This window comes from Chiloscyllium punctatum, chromosome 38 (genome assembly GCF_047496795.1).
Source record: "Chiloscyllium punctatum isolate Juve2018m chromosome 38, sChiPun1.3, whole genome shotgun sequence".
Lineage (NCBI taxonomy): Eukaryota > Metazoa > Chordata > Chondrichthyes > Orectolobiformes > Hemiscylliidae > Chiloscyllium > Chiloscyllium punctatum.
Window position 1 is genome coordinate 12,354,736 of NC_092776.1, and position 25,060 is coordinate 12,379,795.

Sequence of the window (25,060 nt, forward strand, 5' to 3'; positions counted from 1 at the left end):
TTAAAAGGCAAGGCAAGTATTGAGGATGATACAATAAAGGTAGACAGGCGCATTGACAGGTTGAGAGTGTGAGCAAAAACTTGTCAGAGAAACTATAATGAGGGGGAAAATGAGAAGTATGCACTTTAGCAGGAAAAATAGAGAAGCTGAATATTAGTTAAATGGAGAAAGTCTGCAGAAAACTTTAGCACAGAGGGATTGGAGGGCTCGGGTACATGATTCACAAAAATCTAGTATTCAAGTTCAGCTGTAATAGGTAAGGCAAATAGAATGTTGACCTTCACTTAAAAGTAAATAGAGTATATAAAAAAGGGAGATCTTGCTAAAACTATACAAGGTACTAGTCAGACCACATCTGGACGACTGTGAACAGTCTTGGTCACTTATTGAAGAAAAGTGATGTGAGTGTGGGAGTCAGTCCAGAGAAGGCTCACTGGGTTGATCCTTGCTAAGGAGGGATTTTTTGTTTTTGTGAAGAGAGGTTGAGTAAGTTTGGATAGATTTATACTCATCAGCATTTAGATCAATGACCTGAATGAAACATACAAAATTCTTAGGGACAAGTAGATACTGAGAGGTTATTTTCATTTGAGAATGAGTAAAGGACCAGAGGCCATAATTTCAGAGTCAGTGGTTGCCATTTATGACAGACAAGGAAGACTTTCATCTCTCTAAAGCTAGAGAGACTAGGTTGGAAAGCATATTCAAGGCGGATATAAACACATTTTTAACCAGCAGGGGAATCAAAGGTTATGGAGAAAAGTCAAGAAAGTGAAGTTGAGGATTATTAGTTCAGCTGTGAGGGTCAACTGGTCTACACCCAAACCCATTCCCGCACCCTATATTTACTCCTGACTAACGCACCTAATACTACAGGCAATTTAGCATGGCCAATTCACCTGATCTGTACATCTTTGGATTGTGGGAAGAAACCAGAGCACCGGAGGAAACCCACACAGATAAATGGAGAATGTGCAAACTCCACACAGTCACCCGAGGCGGGAATTGAACCTGGTTCCAGCTTTATAGAAATTTCTTTTTGAATTCTCAGTGAAGTTAGGTACAGCTTTCTTACTAGAGCACCATTTGTAACCGCATACACTTCGATTCACCATGAGCAAAGCCATGGGAGATCAGCAAGCATGCTTTAAATGATTTAAGTAATTCAAATGCAGGCAAAGAGAATTGGTATTTACAGGGACAGTAAGTACAGAAACAGTAACACAGAAACAAACCATCCAGTGCCATCAGATACATGACTCTCATGTATGGCCATAGATGTGCTTTTGCAAGAGGTTGAAGAGCAAAAGGCAAACTGTAACTGAGAATCAGTCCAAAAGTATTTGAAGCCTAAAATAAAACCGAATGTCAATACAACTAGGGCATGCCAGGAGATAGTTTACAAAAATAAAACATGAAACCTCTTTGACACTGAGCAGAGATATAAACCCACACACAGGAAATGCACCATAAGCTTGCCAACACAATTTTACTTTTTGACACTTAGTGAGACTGCCCCACTGTGAAATGAGCACCACAGAATAGGAACCTCTTCATGGTTTTCCTTTTCCTTGGTATACTGACTTAGAAGATAAAAAGGAGGGCAGTCTGCTCCTGATCACTACCAATACAGTACTCTTAATTAGAAAGTAAGGAGAGGTCAGGATCAGTCAACAAAAATAAAGATGGGAGGATAACTACAGGAAGACTGCTTTTGCTAGATACTTACAGCAATATCTGTCTCAGGTGGAGCTGCAAATGGAGAGTGGAAGGTGACCTTTTTGTGAACAGTGAACAGCTGCTAGTTTTTTTCCCCCCAGAAAACAGAACAAATAAACTAATTTGTTTATGAGGCCAGGTCTAGAAGTTAACTGCAGATTGATTCTTGTTCAAAGAATGTTATAGATGTTTCAGTTCCAGAGATGTATTATGGACTAACAGATGTCAGATATTTCAATGTTAGTAGAGGTCATCATTGGGGGTGGGGGGGGTGTTTGGTGCCAACCAGTCGAACAAAGAGAATGAAAACCAAAAACACACAGATAAACTAAATTCTGAACTGATATTAAATTGGATTTTTGGTCAGAAGTATCAAGACTGCCAAAGCTACAGGAAGATCAGATTGCTCTCTGGCTATCCTTCCATGATCAACTTATTGAAATTTATTTGGAGAATAGAATCTCAGTTATAAGCATTATATGAATATTCCTGAGCTTACTGGAAGCTATCTGCATTGACCAATGTCTTTGGAAACCACGTAAAGTACAATCCATGTTCCTATGGTATTTTTGACCATGGAAACTGAAGTGAACTGACCAATTTCATCTTATTTTTCTTTTGATTTATCCCTTAAGTGTGTCTGTTTACCTTTGAGTGGGGGGGGTTAGAATCAAAGACGACTCCGTTTAAACCACACACACTAATTAGACTAAACTTTTGTTTAACTATGCCCCGATAAAGCTAAATAAATTGCGAATTCTTTTGTTTAAGGGATGGACTTGGTGCCTGGTATTGGTTGTCAAAGTAATCCAGTTAGGAAACATTGGAGCAATTTTGAGGGTCATTGTGTATTTTAGTTTTACAGTGTTGCGAATACAGGGAACAGGAAGGCTGATATGATTTGGCTGTCTGTGTTGTAACAAAAGTGATATTACACCCAGTCTCCATAGGGTTACTATCACCAACTGATTATGTAGCTGGAGACTGCATCAATTGGCCTCCAATCCAGTCAAATAAAGTCTTATTCTTCCTTTAATATCTTCATAAACCCAAAATTTCAAAGAAAATGGAAGTTAAAGACATTTCCCTGGTTTACTTGAGCAATATTCAGGAGATTAATCCAAAATTCATGAAGACTCCATGGCAGTCATGGAGGTTTACGATTCTTGCCCCTAACTCATCTTATGTATCTGTAAGATAAGAAACCAGGAATAGAGATCTTAATTTCAAATTTGATCCTTTTGGTTTTTTTTTTTAGTTTTAATTCTTCTGTGCTACACCAGTACTTACTTGACAGCAACTACATTGGTATGTGCTTGATCAAAACACCTATTCAGTAACTTCTCCTTGCTTGATGAAACTTGCAAGACTAAACTTGCAATACCAGGGGCAAAAACAAAATCACTACAGTTTTTCCGACAGACTGCATACTTACTACTTCTTCAGCAAGAATGTCTCAGTCAGGAATGTGTCAAATCAAGAAAGCATCCAGATTAGGGATGTATAATTATACCTGTTTTAAATGGACACACACATTGGTATTAATTTACAAAAGTAAAATATCTAACATGCCAGAGGTCTCTTTTCACTGGGACTTCGCAGTTACAGGACTTCACCAATAGTATATATCTCCAGCATTGCTTTCTGTTTACTACAGACTCCCATAACTACCTGGACTACAGCTCCTCCCACCCAGTATCCTGCAAGAACTCCATCCCATTTTCACAATTCCTCCGTTGCATCTGCTTGGATGAGGAGACATTCCACTCTCAAGCATCTCCCACGTCCACCTATTTCAAACAACGTGTTTATTTTCTCCCTGTTATCCAGACAACCCTCATTGCACCACCTCCATTCCCCATTCCACTGCTCTAAACACACCCCCTCCAAACACAATAAAAACAGAGTCCCCCTTGTCCTCACCCACCAATCCAGTCTCCAAATTCAAAGTGTCATCCTTAAACACTTCCTCCAACTCCAACTAGACCTCACCATCAAGAACAGCTTTCCCTCCCCACCCCTCTCTGCCTTCTGCAAGGACCATTTCATTTAACATTCCTTTGTTTGCGCAACTCCCTACCAACCCCCTTAACACCCAGGTACTTTCCCATGCAATCAGACCAACCAGGCTGCACCCTCCACCTGTCCCCACTTCACCACCCCTTTATCTGCAGCTCCCCCTACACCCCCAGTCCTGAAGGGTTACACTCAAAACATTGACTTTTCTACTTCCTGATGCTGTGTGGCTTGTTGTGTTCTTTCAACCTCCTGCCTGTCTACTTCAGTTGTACAGGGGCCATGCAATAGTGAATGACAACAGCACAGTATTAATAGCAGCTTAAGCTTCAGTTGGAAGGTACCCTTCAAGCACTTCATCTCTGGTCACAGATGAAGAGTTCAAAATGAGTAGGCTATGGTGGGCTGCTGACACACAAGCAGTCAAGAGATGAAAGTTAAGTGCAAGAACACCCTAACAAAATTAAAAGATTGCCATTCAATAGCTGCCCACTGCGTCAGAAACAGCTGGACAAAACTAGATTTTGATCAACTAAATTAACGAACTTGACTAAAAGAAATAAAGAGAATATCTCTTTGATAGCAACCTAGATGAACCATTCAAAATCTGAGTGTATACTTGCAACAGATATCTTCTATAGTAGCTAACATGTTCTGGATGTAGGTTTGTGCACTGAGCTGGAAGGTTCATTTTCAGACATTTCGTCACCATACTACATAACATTTTCAGTGAGCCTCCGGATGAAGCACTGCTGATGATTCCTGCTTTTGATTTATGTGTTTGGATTTGAGTTGGTGATGTCATTTCCTACTACTGTGATGTCTTTTCCTGTTTTTCTCAGGGGGGTGGTAAATGGGGCCCAAGTCAATGTGCTTTTTTTAAGATTAGATTACTTACAGTGTGGAAACAGGCCCTTCGGCCCAACAAGTCCACACCGCCCCGCCGAAGCGCAACCCACCCATACCCCTTACCTAACACTATGGGCAATTTAGCGTGGCCAATTCACCTGACCTGCACATCTTTGGACTGTAGGAGGAAACCGGAGCACCCGGAGGAAACCCACACAGACACGGGGAGAACGTGCAAACTCCACACAGTCAGTCGCCTGAGGAGGGAATTGAACCCAGGTCTCTGGCACTGTGAGGCAGCAGTGCTAACCACTGTGCCACCGTGCCACCCACCGTGCTTGTTGATAAAAGTTCCAGTTGGAATGCCATGCTTCTAGGAACTCTCATGCATGTCTCTGTTTAGCTTGTCCTACGAAGTGGTGTCCTTCCTTATCTGTAAGGAAGGATACTAGTGAGAGAGGGCCATGTCGTTTTGTGGCTAGTTGATGTTCATATATCCTGGTGGCTAGTTTTCTGCCCGTTTGTCCAATGTATTGTTAGTTACAGTTCTTGCAGGGTATTTTGTAAATGACATGAGTTTTGCTTGCTGTCTGCATAGGGTGCTTCAAGTTCATTAGCTGCTGTTTTAGTGTGTTGGTGGGTTTGTGGGCTACCATGATGCCAATGGATTTGCTTCAATATTGCTGCTTCAGTGGATCTGGCACATATTATAGAACAGCTATATCTTTTTGTTTGCTGATTCAGAATGCTCTGGGACTGGTAAAGTAGTAACTATGTTATTGAAATACTAATTCAAAGAATGGGAGTTCAAATGTACTGTGGTATTTTGAGAAGTAGAATTCTGTTAAGAATCTGCCTTCAGGAAAGTTGCAATGAAACTGCTGGATTTGAAAACTCAACTTTTCACAAATGTTCCTTTCAAAAGGAAATAGTCTTCATTACAGTTAGGTTGGTGCTATAGGTGATTTCAGTTCTACAGCATTATGGTTGACTCAATTGTTCCCTGAAAGTGACTGAGGAAACCAGTCATATCTGAAATGGCCAATAGTGAAGCACCTCGTTTGCCACACCCACATCCTAGCATGAACACGGGTTTCAGAAGCCTAGGTCCATGTCTGTGTTCTCCTCATTGTACCGGTACATGTGCTTAGGAAATTTAAGGTTTCATAGATGCTTTGTATTTAGATATGGTTATCCAGAACCAACACAAAATATTCCCCTGAAAATAAAATCAACACATTGCAGGTGTTGCAAATCTGAAATAAAAATAAAGTTACGAAAAATTTCTGTTTTAGATATACTGCACATGTACAAGCATTAGTGCAACGTTCCTCACAATTAATATTCTGAATACCCAATAACGTGTAAGCATTTCAAAATAGTAGGAGAGAGAAAAGTGAGGTTTTAGAAGTTGAGTGGCAAGTAGCAAGTCAAAATACAAACCTCAGTTTAATGACACAACAAGTGAACAGAGGTTCGGGTTATTTTAATTCATCACCCTGATCCTCATGCTCACTTTTCGTCCTTCAGTCTCCTACTGTTCCAGTAAAGCTCAATGTCAATTCAAGTAACATCTCATCTTTTGATTAAGCATCCTATAACCTTCCAAACTTAAAAACGAGTTCTGCATTTCAGTCTGTAACCTTTGTCTCCATTGAATTTCCTTTGCTAGTTTATGTTTCAATTCATTTTTTCTTGTTTTTGCTTTCAGATGGCAGCTATTTATTATTCTGCCATTCACTGCCTTCTCTCAACCTATCTTTTGTTTCTTTACTCGCCCCATTACCATACCCTTGGCCTTGCACCACCAACTCTTTTGCCAGTTAATCCCTTCCGTCTTCCACTGATATAGACTGTCGACCCTGCTCCCCAGTTATACCATCCACCAAATTTTAAAAAGTGTCCAAGTTTCTAATTTTTCCCAGTTTTGGTGAAAGATCATGGATCTGAATCATCAACTCTTTCTCTCTGCAGAGATGTCGCCTAACCTGAGTATTTCTAGCATTCTTAGCTTTACTTCAGGTTTTCAGCACCTCCCAGGGGATTTTAGGAGTATATTCCACAAGGAATCAACAATAAGGCTCCAATGAAAGGAGAAAAGAAAAATCGATCTAGAATCAAAACTGGGTGTACATGCAGATAAATTTGCTAGCAACTGAAAAATATGTCAGACCAAGGCTACAAAGACGTTTTACTATTCACTAGGGCATATTAGAATATAGCTTGGCCATATTGCAGCAGATGAACATGGTGAATGGAAAACAAGTTGCTGGATGTCAGGTTAACTACATAAAATATAGCACAGGAGGCAGCCATTAGCAATAAATATTTCATCTTTTGCTTATCAACCATAATAGCCACCACCTTCCTTGACTCAGCTTATCAGCATAAACTCATGCTCCTTTGTCCTTCATGTTTATCCAGCTCCCTATTAACTTTAGATATGCAGAATGGGCTCAACAATTAGAACACTGGAGGTCAACCTTCAAGGTGGATAGTATTGGGAGTGTGGTGCTGGAAAAGCAGAGCCAGGCAGGCAGCATCCGAGGAAAAGGAGAGTCAACATTTCAAGCATAAGTCCATGACCTGGAATGAGGCTTGTGGGCTAAAGGGGCTGAGAGATAAATGGGTGGAGGAATTGGGAGGTGGGGGGGGGGGGGGGGGGGGGGGGGGGAGGTGAAGTAGCAGGTAATGTGATACATTAGAGAGGAGGGTGGAGTGGATAGGTGGGAAGGAAGATGGAGAGATAAAACAGGTCAAGAGGGCAATGCCGATTTGGAAGGTTGGATCTGGGGTAAAGTGGGGGTAGGGAAAATGAGGAAACTGGTGAAATCCGCATTGATCCCATGAGGTATTCTTCCTCCAGACATCGGGTGGTAAGGGTTTGGCAATGGAGGCGGCCAGGACCTGCATGTCCTCAGGGGAGTGGGAGTGAGAGTGAGAGTTAAAATACTTGGCCACAAGGTGGTGGGGTTGTTTCATACATGTGTCCCAGAGATGTTTTCTGAAGCGTTCCACAAGTAGGCATCCTGTCTCCCCAGTGTAGAGGAGACCACATCAGGAGCAATGGATACAGCAGATGACACTTGTGGAAGTGCTGGTAAATTTCTGATGGATGTGGAAGGATCCTTTGGGGTCTTGGACGGAGATGAGGGGGAGATGTGGTTGCAGGTTTTTCAATTCCTGTGAGGGAAGATGCAGGGAGGGGATGATGGATTGGCTGGGGGAATGGACCTGACAAGAGAGTCATGGAGGGAATGGTCTTTACAGAACATAGATGGGGGTGGGGAGGGAAATATATCCCTGGTGGTGGGGTCTGTTTTTAGGTGGCAGAAATGGCTGAGGATGTGATGTGATGTATCCGGAGGTTGGTGGGGTGCAAGGTGAGGACCGGGGGGGGGGGGGGGGGGGGGGGTTCTGTCCTTCCTACATTTCTTCAGCCAGAGAGTGGTGGGCCTGTGGAATTCATTGCTACGGAGTGCAGTGGAAGCCGGGACGCTAAATGTCTTCAAGGCCGAGATTGATAGGTTCTTGTTGTCTAGAGGAATTAAGGGCTACGGGGAGAATGCTGGTAAGTGGAGCTGAAATGCGCATCAGCCATGATTGAATGGCGGAGTGGACTCGATGGGCCGAATGGCCTTACTTCCACTCCTATGTCTTATGGTCTACTGTTGCAGTGGTGGGGTTAGGGAGCAGAGGGTGTGGGAAGTGGATGAGATGTGCTAGAGGGCATCATTGACCACGTGGGAAGGGAAATTGCAGTCTATGAAGGAGGCGGCCATCTGGTATGTTCTATGGTGGACAGTTGAAGTAATATTGGGAAAGGGCTACATCTTTAAATGGCAATACTCAGGTATGTAAAAGATGCTGGCTAAAAAGCTCAACTTTTGGAGATTTCCACAACTCTGAATTTAGACTGGGGGTGAGGGCGGAGTTAAGGAAGTATTCACTAAAGAGTGCATCATTGGAGAGAACTTGGGAAACTAACCTACAATTTTGAAGATATCATTGGAGACTTTGTAGGATCAAGAACATGTTGTAAAACACCATTTGACACTATTGTGCTTACCATGTGGCAAGGTAATACTGGCGCCATCTACAATAGCCTGGGCCAGTTCATGATCGTTGCATTCAATGGCATAGGCAGCTGCCTTAAGGGCATCCCAGATTTCTTTGCGACCTTCAAAAGCTGGTGCTGTATCCCAGAATTCATCTCTTTTACTCCTTAGTTGGCCATCTGTCATAGGATAATCACTTTTCCACTTTGGCCTCTCTTTCTTCAGAGGCTCATTTCGACCTGAAATCAAGAAAAAAACCTTATAAAAATAAAACCTAAAGAACTACGGATGCTGTAAATCAGCAACAAAAACAGAAGTTACTGGAAAGCTCAGCAGGTCTGGCAGCATCTGGAGAGAAATCAGAGTTAGCATTTGGGTCCAATGACCGCCCCCCCCCCCCCCACACCACCACCACCACCTCAGAACACAAAAAATGTGAATCAGCAAAGAAATGATGTCAGACTTGAAAATATATTTTAAAAATAGTATTTTAGGTGAGCTTGCAATGAAGGACAGTACAGGTTGGTTGACCAAGTCAATCCATGTAATCATGCATACAATGTGAAGTCCAATCATTCATTCAGCACTGAATGATGACTTTGAACAACTAGAGGCACAAATGTTTAGACATAGCTCTAAAAAGACATGTCAAACTGTCAAAAAGTGTGGTGCTGTAAAAGCACAGGTGGTCAGGCAGCAGCTGAGTAGAGTTGACATTTTGGGCATAAGCCCTTCATCAGGACATTCCTGACGAAGGGCTTATGCCTGAAACGTTGACTCTTGTTGCTCAGATGGTGCATGATCTCCTGTCCTTTTCCAGCGCCACACTTTTCATCTCTGATCTCCAGTCCTCACTTTCTACATGTCAAACTGTCCTGTGTACTCTGTAGTCCTAGACTTACTGTCCAGTACTACCATCTCAAACCCTAGTTGGTTGCTCATAACATTTTATACATGACTGGATTATTCTTTATTTTTAAAATCTTGACTTTTAAACACCAAAACAACTGCTGAGAGTCAGGTCAGTAAGTTTGATATATTTGAGACATGCGCAATTTTTGTTCATAAAGTCACTCTCCGTATCTGTTAGCTCAAGGGTAGCTAACATTTACCAACATAGTCACAACCTTGCCCTTGCTAGGCCTGCAGAGTGAAGAGCAGGTAACATTGAAGCAGCTAGAATATTATTACTACTCAGTCTTGCAGTCACTGCACCATTTTTGTGGTCTTCTTGACATGTGCTGCTGCTGTTGGGTGTTTTGAGCAGGGGATTCCCAATTCCTCTGAAACAGACAATCACAAGTGAACAAACTGGTTTGCATGGCATTCTGCAGAGTGGATTATGTGGAAAATTGGAGGGGACAACTTTTGTTGCTGAGGGCAAGATGGCTTGCGTTGCCAATAGTTTTAGTGGGACTAACAGCCAAATGATATATGTTGTAATGTAACTAGTTAACCACTCACAGCAAATCCCATTTACCTCTCACTCCTGTGCTCACTGATTTATGCTGGCTCCTAGTTAGGCAATGCATTCATTTTAAAATTCTAATCCTGGTTTACATACCCCTCTATGGCTTTGCTCCCCCATGTCTCAAATCATCTCTATTCCCACAACACAGGGTACCTGCAGAGGGACGTCTTGTAAAATTGGCAATGCACATCACTGGTGGTGTGATAAAATGTACTTTTAAGAGGGAGTTATTCTGTCCTGTTTCTCTTGAAGCAGTGTGTTGTCAACTTGGTGCTGAGGTGTCTTTTCCATGGCAAGCAGAGTAAATAGTTTTTTCTCTTTTTAAAATTAGACAAAAACAACATGAGTAGGTGGAGTCAGGGTTTCACACAGTTCTTAAAGTTTTGCTTTCAGTTGAGGTTTTGGAATTGAAGCTGCTAGATACACCTCTCTCTCTGCTGAAGAAACTCAGACTTCTCTCTCTGTTGCTGGATTCATGCTGACAGCATCCTTCTCCTAGACTCCAGGAGATAGCATGTCAGAGAAATCGGTTTTGCTGAATTTGCCTTCGCCAAAAGGTGTGTTTATGGCATGCTGCTATATTGGAATAGTTCATGAGTAGTTAAATCATTTTTTTTTTTTTAAGTATTTTGATGCAAAGTTATGCCATGTTTTTGTTTGTATTTTAACTGTGGTGAAAGAATAAAGTGCATTTTGCTTAAAGTCTGGTAGTTTGACCAATCAAACCACATCTAGATCACAGCACCCTACACTTACCTTAAGACGAAAGATAGCCTAGACCCTATCTCTGTGTTCTGAAGGGGTTTGGTCTGGTCCATAACAATGGCAATGCCTTTAATTGCTTAAACTTCAACCTTGAATTCCCTCCCTCAACTCCTCCACTTCTCACTTCTCTAGGACTTCTTTAAAACCTACTTCTTTGCTCAAACTTTGTTATCTGGCCTAATATTTCTTGGCATGGTGCCACTTGTTTTAAAATGTTCTTGTTCTGTGCCGCGGGGCATTTAATTAAGTTTCTATATAAAATCTAAGCTGTTCTTGAAGTAACAAAAAGAACTGCTGATCAAGTGCAGCAGGATTAAAACATAATGAAAAGGCATCAACTTGACATGTAAATTGTTTCTCACTCTTGATCCTGTTTGGCCTGCCGTATTTCCAGCATTCTCTATTTTACCTTGTATAGGGATTAAAAGCTTAATGGATACAGGTTGACATCAAAAGAATTTTCTAAAGGACATTCGTTCAAATGGGAGATAATTCTCCTCCCAATCTGATCCACATTTGAGGAGAGAGAATAACATAAAAACCATATCGAGAAAACAGACCTCTCTCAATAACCTAACATTCATTTACTTTGTAACCCAACCTATCTCCTGTCTTTCTGCAAACCTTTCTCCCTTCCTGAACTCAAACAGTCAAACTTTTCATGTAGGATGAGTGGTTAGCAATTTTCATATGTGAAAACACAAATGAAGAAACAAAGTTTATAAAGTGTGCAGGAAACCCATTCAAATTTTTGCAAAATATTTTGATATTCATTTAAAACAAACATTTTAAAATAGATTCACACTTGTTAAGTTTGTATACAAGCTTTGTGACAAAATAATAGTATGCAGCAGGAAGGTTCAGCCATATGCTGGTTTGCACAAAGAAGCAAGACATGCAAGTTAACACGATTTCTTAAAGTGCAGGTAATGGCAAAAAAAAGTGTTCTCCTCCAGAGAATATTAGACTTGTCGGATGTTGCGACAAAATCGCTGATGATGTAGAAAGATCTGCAGTAAAAGACAGCGAGGATAGGTAAGCCTCACGTGCTAACATTGAAGGAGCAATAGGCAGGTTATTACAAACAGACAAAAAGATGGACTGGAAAATAGTTAGGAGTATCATGGATATCAAGATCCACAAGTATTTCCCCACAAAGGAAGAGGTACCACACGCAAGAGGCATAAATAAAGACAACAATAATTCAAAGGGGATGTTAAATATTTGAAAACTTGGGTGAATTGGAGTTTGAGAAGTTAAAAGCACCACCAAAATCACAATCACTCAAGAAAAGAACTTGCTTCTTGCGTCCAGCTCTGTCCTCCATCAACTCAAATTTGTCTTCAATGTAGTCCCATGGGTGAAAGGGCTGTTATACAAACAAGGCTGAGTAAATTTGGTCTGTAATTTCGGAAACTTATCTCATTGAACAAACAAGATTCTGAATGGTTTTGAAAAGATGTCAGTATTAGTTGTCATAGACATAATGTATCACAGGACTGCTCTCGGACAGCACTGACTAGTGCAGAGTTGAACCTGAGGCTTTGCATGCTTCAAGTGAGGGACAAGGTTGAGAAGGCAGTTACTTCATGATGATCTCAGCCAATGCAAGAAATGAAACCAAAAACTGTTAACATCACTGAAGCAAGCCTGGAGGTAAAAACACCTCATCTTCTGCCTTGGGACTCTCCATCGCCAGAGGATCAATGTGGATTTCACCAGTTTCCCCACTTCCTCTCCCCCCACCTTATCCCAGCCCCAACCTTCCAGCTTGGCACTGCCCTCTTAAATTGTCCATCTCCCTTCTCACCTATCCGCTCCACCCCCCACCCACCCCCCTGACCTATCACTTTCACCCCCACCTTCATCTACTATTGCATTCCCAGCTACCTTCTTCCCAGCTCTCTTCCCCCCCACCCCCTTCCATTTATCTCTCAGTCTCCACTGGCCCACAACCCTCTTTTCTGATGAAGGGCTTTTGCCTGAAGTGTCAACTCTTCTCTCCTCAGATGCTGCTTGACCAGCTGTGTTTATCCAGCACCACACTCTTCGATGTTGATCTCCAGCATCTGCAGTCCTCACTTTCTCCAAACAAATAATCTGGCCTATCAAGCCTGTTCATCTAGGGTTGTGCTTCAAGTCAGCATATTATTCTATACTTTCTCATCATGTGATTACCTAGTTTTTGCTTAAAAATGTATAAAATGCAACTTGTTATTTGCCTTAATATTTAGCATGTGAAACACTACCACTGTTAAGTGCAAAAGTTTCTCTTCAAATTTCATCAAGGGTTTAATAAAGACTGTTGTCTTTATGGCACTTGGGTTTTGACTCCTCAAAGTAGAAAAAACCTCAAATAGGTCACTTCTCAACCTTTGTTTTTCTACAAGATCCATTATTGGTATAGCCTTTCCTGATAATTACATTGTCTCACTTTCTCTTTCTTCCATATCCCCTCAAGATTCAAACATGAATATTTGGCCTCATCTATGATTAATATCCAATAATGTGGCTTTCTTGTACTTCCTACCAAAATGGTACAGGCTCACGCTTCATATTGAAATTAATTTGCTAATTAAACAGTCAATTTTAAAAATTCATCTTTGATACAATGCAGAAAGCATAAAATCAATTACGCAGTAGAGTCTGCAAATCTACTAAATTGTAGATCAGGTTCCAAATCATTAATATAAACGGAGAATGTCAGCCTTCCCAGCACCAATCCCACTGTGTGCCATTCAAGTAGCTACCCTTAACTCGACACTTGGTGCTCTGTTCTATACCCAGCTTTCTACCCATTCTAGCACTTGTGCCAAACTTAGTCATGAAATTACTATGAGACAGCTTTTTGAAAATCGAAGTATTAGATCTACTGTGGCTGGCCAATCAATTTTTGTGGGCGGCACGGTGGCACAGTGGTTAGCACTGCTGCCTCACAGCGCCAGAGACCCGGGTTCAATTCCCGCCTCAGGCGACTGACTGTGTGGAGTTTGCACATTCTCCCCGTGTCTGCGTGGGTTTCCTCCGGGTGCTCCGGTTTCCTCCCACAGTCCAAAGATGTGCAGGTCAGGTGAATTGGCCATGCTAAATTGCCCGTAGTGTTAGGTAGGGGTAGATGTAGATGTAGGGGTATGGGTGGGTTACGCTTCGGCGGGGCGGTGTGGACTTGTTGGGCCGAAGGGCCTGTTTCCACACTGTAAGGAATCTAATCTAATCTACTACACGACCCTTGACGAACTGGTGTTTATTCTTAATTTCAATGTTGTTGAAAATCAAAGTCAAAGTCAATGTGGCTGGCCAATCAATTTTCCCTTTTGAAATCTGTGCCAACTACCATTACATGTTCAGTTTCAAGAATAATCTTTCAAAACTCTTTTGCCTGTGTATATAGCTAGGTATTTCTGTTATTATTACCTATAACAGACAAGTACATGTATGCAATCTGGGTATTCCAAAATCAGTGTGTAACATGCAATATGGAAATGGCAGCAAGGTGATGAATCTAGGAGTGAGTTCATGAGACCTGTTCAAAAAGGGTCTCTGCTATTGTCAGAACAGAACGAGCGCAGGTGAACTGCACATTTGCTGTTGGCTGCCACTCTAAACACAACATAATTCCAGGTTCCCCAAAAGTACTGTGGACTTTCAGTTCAAAGACGAAGAATGGGCAAAAGTGTCATGATGGAGGATTTTCATGGCTCAATCTAAGCCATCACAACTTTAGTGTCAAGGGCTATCAATACCCAATGGGAATATATCCAAGCATGAAGGAACTCTGCTGGAAATAGGGAGAAAATTAGATTTGGGGGTGGGGGGGGGGGGGGGAATGAAACAGATACAATTAAAATGTTAACCAATTAAAATAAACAATAGACTGGTTCATATTGATGTGTCAACAAAAAAACAAAAATACAAAACAACCATTTTATTGTTAGTTTGTTTATGTGGAAGGTATGACAAATGTCTTAGGCATGCATCACATACTGGCAGCAAACATACAAGTTTGGGTGTGTCTGGTGTACATGTACACATGCATTAACAACTATTAGGGTTATGTTGGCACCTGAAACTAATGACTCAGAGATATTAACCTCAGGTGTACTGTGTTTGAAGAGCCTGTCAGCTTGCTAGCATTATTTATTTATTCAATCATCTCTTGCCAAGCTTGATGGTGCCTTCTCCACTGCCACAACTTGCCCAAGTCAAAATGAAAATCTGGTCAGATAAAAATCACTTAGAGGACCCTAGTTTAATATCAAACTATTTTCAACCTATAATATCTTTATTCCAGCTTGCATTCTCACCACTAAAACTTAAATCAGCATTCACATTCCTCAAGCTACAAACAGCTGCTGGGTAAATTGCTCTAAGTAAGCCTCAGTAGCCATTTTTTATGTGGAGAAGTAACATTGTGAGATAGCCCTTAGAGAAAGTCAGAGGCAGCAATTCCAACCAAGCCTGTTCAGCTGATCCAACATGTTGACAAAGCAGACATCTATACTCATGTTAAGTGGATGATTCAGCAACAAAAACCAATATCCAGCAGAGCCAAAATTTAACTACAAACATGACTGCAAACAAGGAACTAAACAGAAAATAACTAGCCTAATCACTCTGTACAATCAGAAAACAGTGCCAGCCTTGTATTAATGCAAATCTAGTGGTAAGCCATCCAAACTAGATTCAACCAATGGGAAACCCCCTGGAGGCTCTAGTCTTGCTCAGCTTTGTGGATTTTCATTATTTAAGTTATATGTAAAATGCTGCTGGCACCTTTCGGTGTGATACCAACTGTCACAAATCAGAAACAAACTCAAAAGGTTTGGGGTTGGGTTTTGAGGAAACATTTTAGAAAACAAAATTAATCTTAAGCACAACTTAATTCAAATGTATTGTAATATCTTAAAAAGGTAGTGAAAGATTCAATCATCCATTTAAAATAAATAATACTAACTTGTTTCATTTGACAGAAATGGTTTGGTGACAAAAAGTACTGAGACAGAGTTAGCTTGGCCTTGCAACTATTTTGTATTCCAGAATAGGCCTACATAGCCAAGCCCTACAAGGTCCTCAATGTCTTCATGAAATGAAATCTGCGAGTTATTACTTCTAACTTTAAAAAGGCATATTATGTTTGATTCTGCACTTAAGGAATAATGTCTCTTAAGTAATAATGTCTCAAGTACTGGTTTGAGAACTCGCCTCATACACTGACTCTGCCAACTTAGTGTTCCAGAAATCAGCTTTAGTTATTTCTCAGAGTAGCAACCAGGACAGTGAACGAAAATTGGAATATTTTGCATAAATTAAGGAATTGCTTCTGAAGTCAGCAAAAAAATGACACCATGGCAAATTCATCTGGCTTAAGTGTGCTTAATACAAGAAAAGAAATGAGAAGAAGTGGACCATATGACTTGAATCTATTCTGCTATTTGACACAATCGGGGCAGATACTTAGAATCAGAGACATACAGCATGGAAACAGACCCTTCGGTCCATGCCGATCAGATATCCAAACCCAATCTAGCCTTACCTGGCAGCACCTGGTCCATATCTCTCCAAACCCTTCCTATTCATATATCCATTCAAATACCTCTTAAAATGTTGCAATTGTACCAGCCTCCATCACTTCCTCTGGCAGCTCATTCCATACGCTTACCACCCTGTGTGAAAAAGTTGCCCCGTAGGTCTCTTTTATATCTTTTCCCCCCCTCACCCTAAACCTATGCCCTCGAGTTCTGGACTCCCCGACCCCAGGGAAAAGACTGTCTATTTATCCTATCCATGCCCCTCAATTTTGTAAACCTCTAGAAGGTCACCCCTCAGCCTCAGATGGAAGGAGACCAGAATTGCACACAATATTCCAACAGTAGCCTAACCAATGTCCTGTACCGCCTGAACTCCACTACTCTGCCTTTTCCCTATATACTTTGATCTGAAGAAACCAAAATCTTTCCCTCAGCATTAAATGTATTGAACAATGGGGTACTCAACCATCTATGATATTGAATTTCAAACATTAACCGTTGCTGAAGAAATTTCGCCTCATCCCAATCTTAAATGATTAGCCCTCTATCCTGGGATTGGGCCTAATGTTCTAAATTCCCCAGCCAAAGGAAACATGCCCAATGTCCTTTCTGTCAAAAATACAAGATTGAGGGGATTTTCAAGAGATCAGAGTCATTCTTCTCAATGTCAGAGAACACAGGCCCAATTCACTTAGTCTTTAATCATTGGATAACCAACAGATGGGAGAGAGAAGAATAGAAAAAAATTACTGAGTCCAATTTACATGCATAGCCATGATCTTATGTATCTTAAAAAATGGTGCCATGCTTTAAAACAGATGCTCACTCGATCTTCTCATGCTTGTTCTCATAACCAAATATTAAAAATACACTAGACAAAATTACATTACATGACACATTATTTTCAGAAGACATTTGTAAGAAGTAGCCAATTTGATCTAATAATATAGAATATTAGTTTTTCTTTGCCATAATGAAAGTGAAAATTTCGTGATCGCACAATCTCAATGCTGAAATGGAGGAGACAAAACTCCAGCACTGTTTTTTTTTCAGTCGTTTGGAAACCTTCTGTCTCGTGACAATTGACCACAATAATGCTGTAGTAAACTGTGCTACACACCACTTGGTATAGCTCGCGAGTCCCACTACCCCAAAATTAGCTGCAGAGAAAGACAGGTGGCTGAGATGGTGCATGATATGTTGGCCTTTGTTTCCTCTGGGATCTCTTCTGAGTTAGCTCAGCTTTCCAGTTCTTGCCTCTAAACCACTCTTCTATAGGTCGTGGACATGCTCTGCATGGCTGCAGATGCTCAGAGGCTTTGCACATGTTGCTCCATGCACAGAAACATTGATTTCCGGTTCGGTATGCAAGAAAAAAAATTACAAGGGAATGTAGGTCACAACCATCAACAGCTGCACCCATTTATTTACGTCCAGCACTTCCATATCTTGCTCACTGGTGTTGCTGCAGCAGAGATACAAACAACCTGGAGAATTTGAGCCAGTGGCCAGTTCACCTTAACCAGAGTTCTTTGGGGACATACAGCTGTCACTCATTCCATGAACAAAACCAACCCAGTACAGACACTGTTGGTTTGAGCAATGAATGTATGCTGACTGAATCAGCATACTCCAGATGCTCTGATTTAGTGATCTTGCCCTGCCAAGAAACATTAATAAATTTTGCACTGTGAAGGTGGAAAGCATTTGGCTTGCTTTCCCACTTCACTGATCTTATCTAGGTCTTACCACTGTAGAACAGAGTGCTGAGTTAGCAGGCTTAGTAGACTCAGTCTGGCTTCTGCTGTGCCAGAGTGGAAAGTTGAGGCCCAAATTCTCATTCCTTCCAAAGCAGTTCTTCATTGATTATGAACATACACCTACCTGTTTCTGAAAGAAATCTAGTGCTTTAAAGTTAACCACTATACATGAACAGGAACAGTTTGGAGGGTTATGGGCCAGGAACATGCAGGTGGAGCCAGTTTAGTTTGGGATTTTAGGCGTGGACTGGTTGGACCAAAGGGTCTGTTTCCATACTGTGACTGACTGCTTATTCTAGGTATTCATTGCTCTGAATCTGTTCAGACTAGGTATTCCAAGGTTCCTATACAAATCTGGCCAACTTCACATAGAATACTAATAAATATTCATACCTCTGTTAGGCCTTCTATGGCAAAGATATTTTACTCAAGGGAGGTAGATTGGCTTAATAGATTAAACCAATCAATGGATGCACTGGGGAGGTGCTGGTGATTGAAGCCCAGGAAGAACTTAAGGTTTTAATTTTGTTTCCACTAAGCAACAATCCAAAATCCAACACGTAAACAAGTGTTAATCACAAGGTCAGCACAGATTGTAACATCTTCTCCTCACTTGCAAAGAAAACTTACCCATTGTATTTCAACAAACAGGTATAAATTAGAAATTTAACTCAACTATCAGCTTGTGACACACTACCTCATGGAGTAATACTCACTTAGATGTTTAAAAAGGACGAAAAGCTGCTCGTGGCCAAAAACTACTTGCATTGTGTACACCTTCAATTCCACAAGGAATGCTAACAGCACCAGAACGTCAAAACAAAGGCCCTTGAAATTATCAAAAGAACTTTAGACTCACACACTTACATGCCCTTCAGCAAAGGTTTAATTCATGTGCACATTTGCCTGAAAATGGAGTACATTCAATTTCTAAACTTTAACAAAATTTGAACACACCCTTTTGCATACATGTTAATTTACTGATTCTGTTAAATCAAATTTCTAGAAAGTTGACTCATGGAAACTGCCAAAATAATAAGGTAAATGTTTAAATTTGGTTGTGTTAAAGACAGTTTATGTTCAAGTTTCACAGATTAGAGCCACAATGACTACTGAAGTCAAATTTGATTGTTCCACCTATCAGTCTGCAAAATAATCATACTGAAAACCAATTTCAACTTTTGTTTTACAACTATCATTGGTTAACTGAAAAAAAAGCTAATGGGGGACATATTTACTATTGCATCTCTCCACATTTAAACAATTACTGTATTCTCCCTTCTTTGGTAGTTGAGTTTTTTTTTAAAAAACAGAAAACAAGTATTACAATCATGAGTAGCAAGCTAAAAGTTCCAAAGTGGCACAGAACAGAAGGAGAATATTTGTTGAGTTTATTTAAGCCTCCCAGAAAAACAAATTATAATCTCCAACCGAACAGCAAAGTTTTCTTGGGCACCAAACCTCTTATCCCCAATGACTGTGCTTACTGATAAAACTTATATCAGGATCAAAAATCAAAATGGAGGGAGCAGTGAAGAGGAAATCCAGTGAACATCAGACAATGCATTTAAAAAAAAAATGGAAGTTTATATAGTAAACCACTTAAATCAATAGAAACTCAAAAAAGGAATTGCCAACATACCTTGCACTCTAAAACAACCAGACATTTTTTGTACCACTTACCCTAACTCAGAGCATAAATGTTACTGTATTAAATTAGCATTGGTGTTGTGAACCAACATATTTGAAGATCTCAAATTTGTGTATCTATCAGTCTGTCATAAATTTCATGCACATCCTACTCAACAAATTAGGATACTAACTGTAAAGGAAGAGGGCCTGCACCCTGTTTCTAGTACAAGTAGAGAGGATGCAACAGCAATAACCTTACACATTGGCATGATATTTCCCAATGCCAAAGTAATTTCCTGTACGATGATGCAGCAGTGACTTTAAAGTGATTAAATGATTGACAATTGAGTACTGACATAGATAATTTGATCATCAAGTGAGGCAGTCACGTTCAGTGCCTGGAAAGGAACATTAAAACTTGCAGTTTTCTGTTAAGTAGCCATGCAAAACAGATTAGGCGAAAGTGAGGACTGCAGATGCTGGAGATCAGAGTCAAGATTAAAGAGGTGCTGGAAGAGCACCACAGGTCAGGCAGCATCCAAGGAGCAGGAAAATCAACATTTTGGGCAAAATCCCAGTTAACAATAAAGTGCTAGAGCAACTCAATAGATGGGGCAGCATCTTTGCAGAGAAAAGCAGTGTTAACGTTTTAGTGTCCATTCTGAAGCAGTAATATCCAAGTCCAACTCATAGAACATAGAACATAGAACAATACAGCGCAGTACAGGCCCTTCGGCCCTCGATGTTGCGCCGATCAAAGCCCACCTAACCTACACTAACCCACTATCCTCCATATACCTATCCAATGCCCGCTTAAATACCCATAAAGAGGGAGAGTCCACTACTGCTACTTGCAGGACATTCCATGATCTTACGACTCGCTGAGTGAAGAACCTACCCCTAACATCAGTCCTATATCTACCCCCCCTTAATTTAAAGCTATGCCCCCTTGTAATAGCTGACTCCATACGTGGAAAAAGGTTCTCACTGTCAACCCTATCTAACCCCCTAATCATCTTGTACACCTCTATCAAATCACCCCTAAACCTTCTTTTCTCCAAAGAAAACAACCCCAAGTGCCTCAGCCTTTCCTCATAGGATCTTCCTACCATACCAGGCAACATCCTGGTAAACTTCCTCTGCACCCGTTCCAGTGCCTCCACATCCTTCCTATAGTATGGCGACCAAAACTGCACACAATATTCCAGATGCGGCCGCACCAGAGTCTCATACAACTGCAGCATGACCTCAGGACTCCGGAACTCAATTCCTCTACCAATAAAAGCCAGTACGCCATATGCCTTCTTTACTGCACTATTTACCTGGGTGGCAACTTTCAGAGATCTGTGTACATGGACACCAAGATCCCTCTGCTCTTCCACACTTCCAAGTAGTCTACCATTAGCCCAGTAATCCATCTTTTTATTACTCTTACCAAAGTGAATCACTTCACACTTAGCTACATTGAACTCCATTTGCCACCTTTCTGCCCAGCTCTGCAGCTTCTCTATATCCCGCTGTAACCTGCCATATCCTTCCTCACTGTCTACTTTCCTCTTCAAAGATGCTGCCAGAAACTACTGAGTTTCTCCAGCACTTAGCTGTTATTTCATACTTTCAGCATCTGTTGTATTTTACTTTGACTTAAATAACATTCCAGGTTTTTCATTTTGAAGTGGTGCTGGCAGTGCACTTGCATGGAGTTGAGTGCCACTATTTTGCTGACCGTTTCTGTCTGAACTCATACAGGTTCAAGTTTTACCTCCAGACATAGGCTGAGCATACATTTTGGGCTTTGACAGAACCCACATAAGAAAAGGGACTTTTGAATAAATAACACCAGGTAACAAAACTTGGAATTCATCCACAAAAGTAAATTCCATGGACATTTCTCCAGGTTCTATCCTTGAATCCCTTCTCTTTGGTCCATTTAAAATTATTGCTTAAAGTGACTTGCCATGCTAAATTATTGAATAAGTTCAGCACCTTGATGAAAAAAAACATTACCATCCTTTTTTATGTGAACCTTCTTAGCATTGCCATTATATTTGTACTGTAATTATTAAAATTACCTAGTTACATGTATGGCAACACAACCACAAATACTCATGGATTGTCATGCACCAACTCAACCAATGGTGCTGCTAATTTATTTACGTCTGCAGAGACCTCCAAGGTCCATGTACATAACAGTTTCTGGAACTGGAAGCCAATGCTGTGAAAGGTGAACACCATATGTATTGTCTCCTGCCAGACTTGAAAAGATAGTAACTGGAACGGGTGGTAGTGGTGGGGGTGGGAGGAGAGGAGAGAAAAACACATGATAAGCTAAAAGAAAGGGAAAGAATTGTTCACAGTTTAAAAGGTGATGAATTCAACATTAAGTCCAGAAGGTTGTATAGTGGCTAGTCCGAAGATAAGGTGTTGTTCCTCCAGTTTGTGCTATGAATCACTAGAACACCGCAGCATAGAGGACAGACATGTTGGCATGCAAGCAGGACGCAGTGTTAAAGTGACCAGCTACGGGAAGGTCAGGGTCCTGCTCAGGCAAAGACAGGTGGTGTTCGGCAAAGCAGTCACCCAATCTGCATTTGGTTTCTCCAGTGTAGAGTTGGCCACATTGGCAGCAAATACAATATACAGGATTGGAGGGGGTATGCTTCACTTGTAAAGAATGTTTTGGCTGTTGGATGGTGAAGAGGGAGGTGATGGAGGGGCGGATGTCGCACCTTCTGCAATCACATGGGAGTCTGGTAGTTCAACAAGCTAAACTTTTACACAAAAGGTTATGGAGCTTTGCTTGAGCTGTAGTACATTCATTTCTGGAAGAGAAACTATATTTGGTTCTGACTCCAGTCAGGTCTTGCCCAAAACTGTCCTAAAAGCCTTCAGTCTCAGAGTTTAAAATTAAAAACCATCCTTGATTATTCTAAACCAAATGGCAATCTTTTAGTGTTTACTCTGTGGTGAGCCCCACAATATAAACATTCTCAATCATGCTCCAGGGGGAACACAGTCATGCCCTCACTGACAGTGGATTAAGCCATGATGTGGAGGAGTGTGTTGGATTGGGGTGGACAAAGTTAAAATAAAAGTCACAACACCAGGTTATAGCCCAACAGGTCTATTTGGAAACACTAGCTTTCGGAGCACTGCTCCTTCATCAGGTAATGAAGGAGCAGTGCTCCAAAAACTAGTGTTGCCAAATAGACCTGTTGGACTATAACCTGGTGTTGTATGACTTTTAACATAGTGGATTAGGTAGTGGTTCCCAAAACGGCACATTTGGCTGACTTGTGAAACATGCATCAGATAACAAAACTGACCCAAGCTGATGGGCCTTCAGGTTGTGTTCTCAGCAACATGCTGTACAGCTATGAAACAGATAACATGCAATTACCATAAAAAGATCAATTTCTTCAGCTGTTACCCAAGGTACATTATGGGTATAGCATAGTTGAACAAGTCACAAATGCAACAGTCCTATCAAAGGCAGAGGTCTCAAGTGGCATGAATATAAGAGGTGACATTGGAGGATCAGACATGTCTGCTTGCATACACAAGAATTAAGAGGTTGGCCATTCAGCACTTCAAGTCTGACTGGGCATCCATTAAGATCATGACTGGATCTGCTCGAGTTCCAAATTCCATATTCCCATCTATCCCCAATTACTTTGGATTCCACTATTTAATTGGAAGAATTGAAGCCAGTCACATACACAAAGAATCATAAAGTGAGGTAATCGGAAGAAGGTAACCAATGCCCTCTGCCTCAGATAACCAGCAGTAGAGAAAAATATATAAGCAGAGAACCCTAAAACAGTCAGCAGCACAGAAGTGTGGAAGAGGAGAATCCGGAGACAAGCAGTCACAAGAATCTAGAGGGCTGAGAGACAGAACAAGATGGAGTCAGCAGCATCAGAAAACACGCAAACAGAGAGCCTCAAAGACAGCCAGCAATATCTGCAGGAACATGCGAAAGGGGCAGTCAGCTGCACTGAGGAACATGCAGGTTAACTCACTGCAGAATTCTCAGCCTCTGACCTGCTCTTAGAGTCACAGTATTTATATACTTGGTCCAGTTTATTTTCTAGTCAACAATAATCCCAAACCCAAAAAACAAATTGCTGGAAAAGCTCAGCAGGTCTGCCAGCATCGATGAAAAGAAGTCCATTGACCCTTCCTCAAAACTCAGCATCCACAGTTCTTTCTGTTTTTATTTAGTATGTAGTCCCAAAGATATTGGTAGTGGGGGACTCTACAACGGTAATGGTACACAGAGTTATTCAAACAGAGGAAATTTTAAAAAAAGGAATGTACTGGTAGTAGAAAATAGTGTAGTCAGGAATATATATACTTTGTAGCTGAGCAAGAGCTGCTGCCTGGTGCCAGGGTTCAGGACTTTTGCTCTAGGCTGGAGAAAAAACCTCTTGGATAGGGCAGGATCTGGTTGTTGTGGTCCACATGAGTATCAGTGACATGGGCAAAACTAGGATGGAGTCTCTGCTGAGGTAGTATGAGCAGCTCGGGGCTAAATTGAAAAGTGTAACTTTGAAAGTTATGATTGAAATTATTACCTGAGCTAGAAACAACTAATGTGCACCAAATAAGATGAGAGACGTGTATACTGGCTCAAAAAAGGTTAGTGTGGGCAAAATGGGCTTTGGCTTATGTTACATGGACATTAGCACTGAGGAAGGTGGGAGTTGCACAATTAGGAAAGCCTATACCTATGCTATTCGGAGACTTATTATCAGGCAAATCCATAACCTGGGCAGTAGAAGGACTTTAAACAAAATAGTATGGGATGGGGACAGGGAGCAGTGAAGGGGCCCAGTGAGGGAAGATGTAGTCAAGAGAAACAAAGAAAGATATTACAGAGACATGATTGTAAGGTGACTGATGCTGGGACCTGAATGTTGAAGGGTCTTGATAAATCAGCATGAAAGGAAACTACAGAAGAGTGGCTAAGCAATGCTATTCATTTAGCATTGCAGGAGTTCTTGAATACTGAAGTATTGAAGCCTAAGACTGACTTTAAATTGAAATATCAAAATGCAGTATCAGTTTAGGTTGGGGTAATTGAAAATAGGACATCATTTGTGCCACTGTTTATACGTATCCCCAAAATTAAGTTAATAGTTATACTGTAGGATAGAAGTTAGGAAAAGATAAATGGGACATGGAAGACAAAGAGGCAGAACAATGAGCATGGGTGACTTTAATTAGCATCTGGATTGGGAGAATTAGATTGGCAAAAGT

The 25,060-nt window shown here is 41.1% G+C and overlaps 1 protein-coding gene across 1 annotated transcript in view; it reads right to left on the bottom strand.

Annotated features, from left to right (window-relative positions):
* Positions 1 to 25,060, bottom strand: part of ubtd1b (ubiquitin domain containing 1b) — a 100,622-nt gene that overhangs the window by 16,630 nt on the left and 58,932 nt on the right. Inside the window, exon 2 of the mRNA XM_072557173.1 lies at positions 8,654 to 8,881. Within this exon, the coding sequence (XP_072413274.1) occupies positions 8,654 to 8,881 (228 nt within the window). The remainder of the gene's footprint in view (positions 1 to 8,653; positions 8,882 to 25,060) is intronic.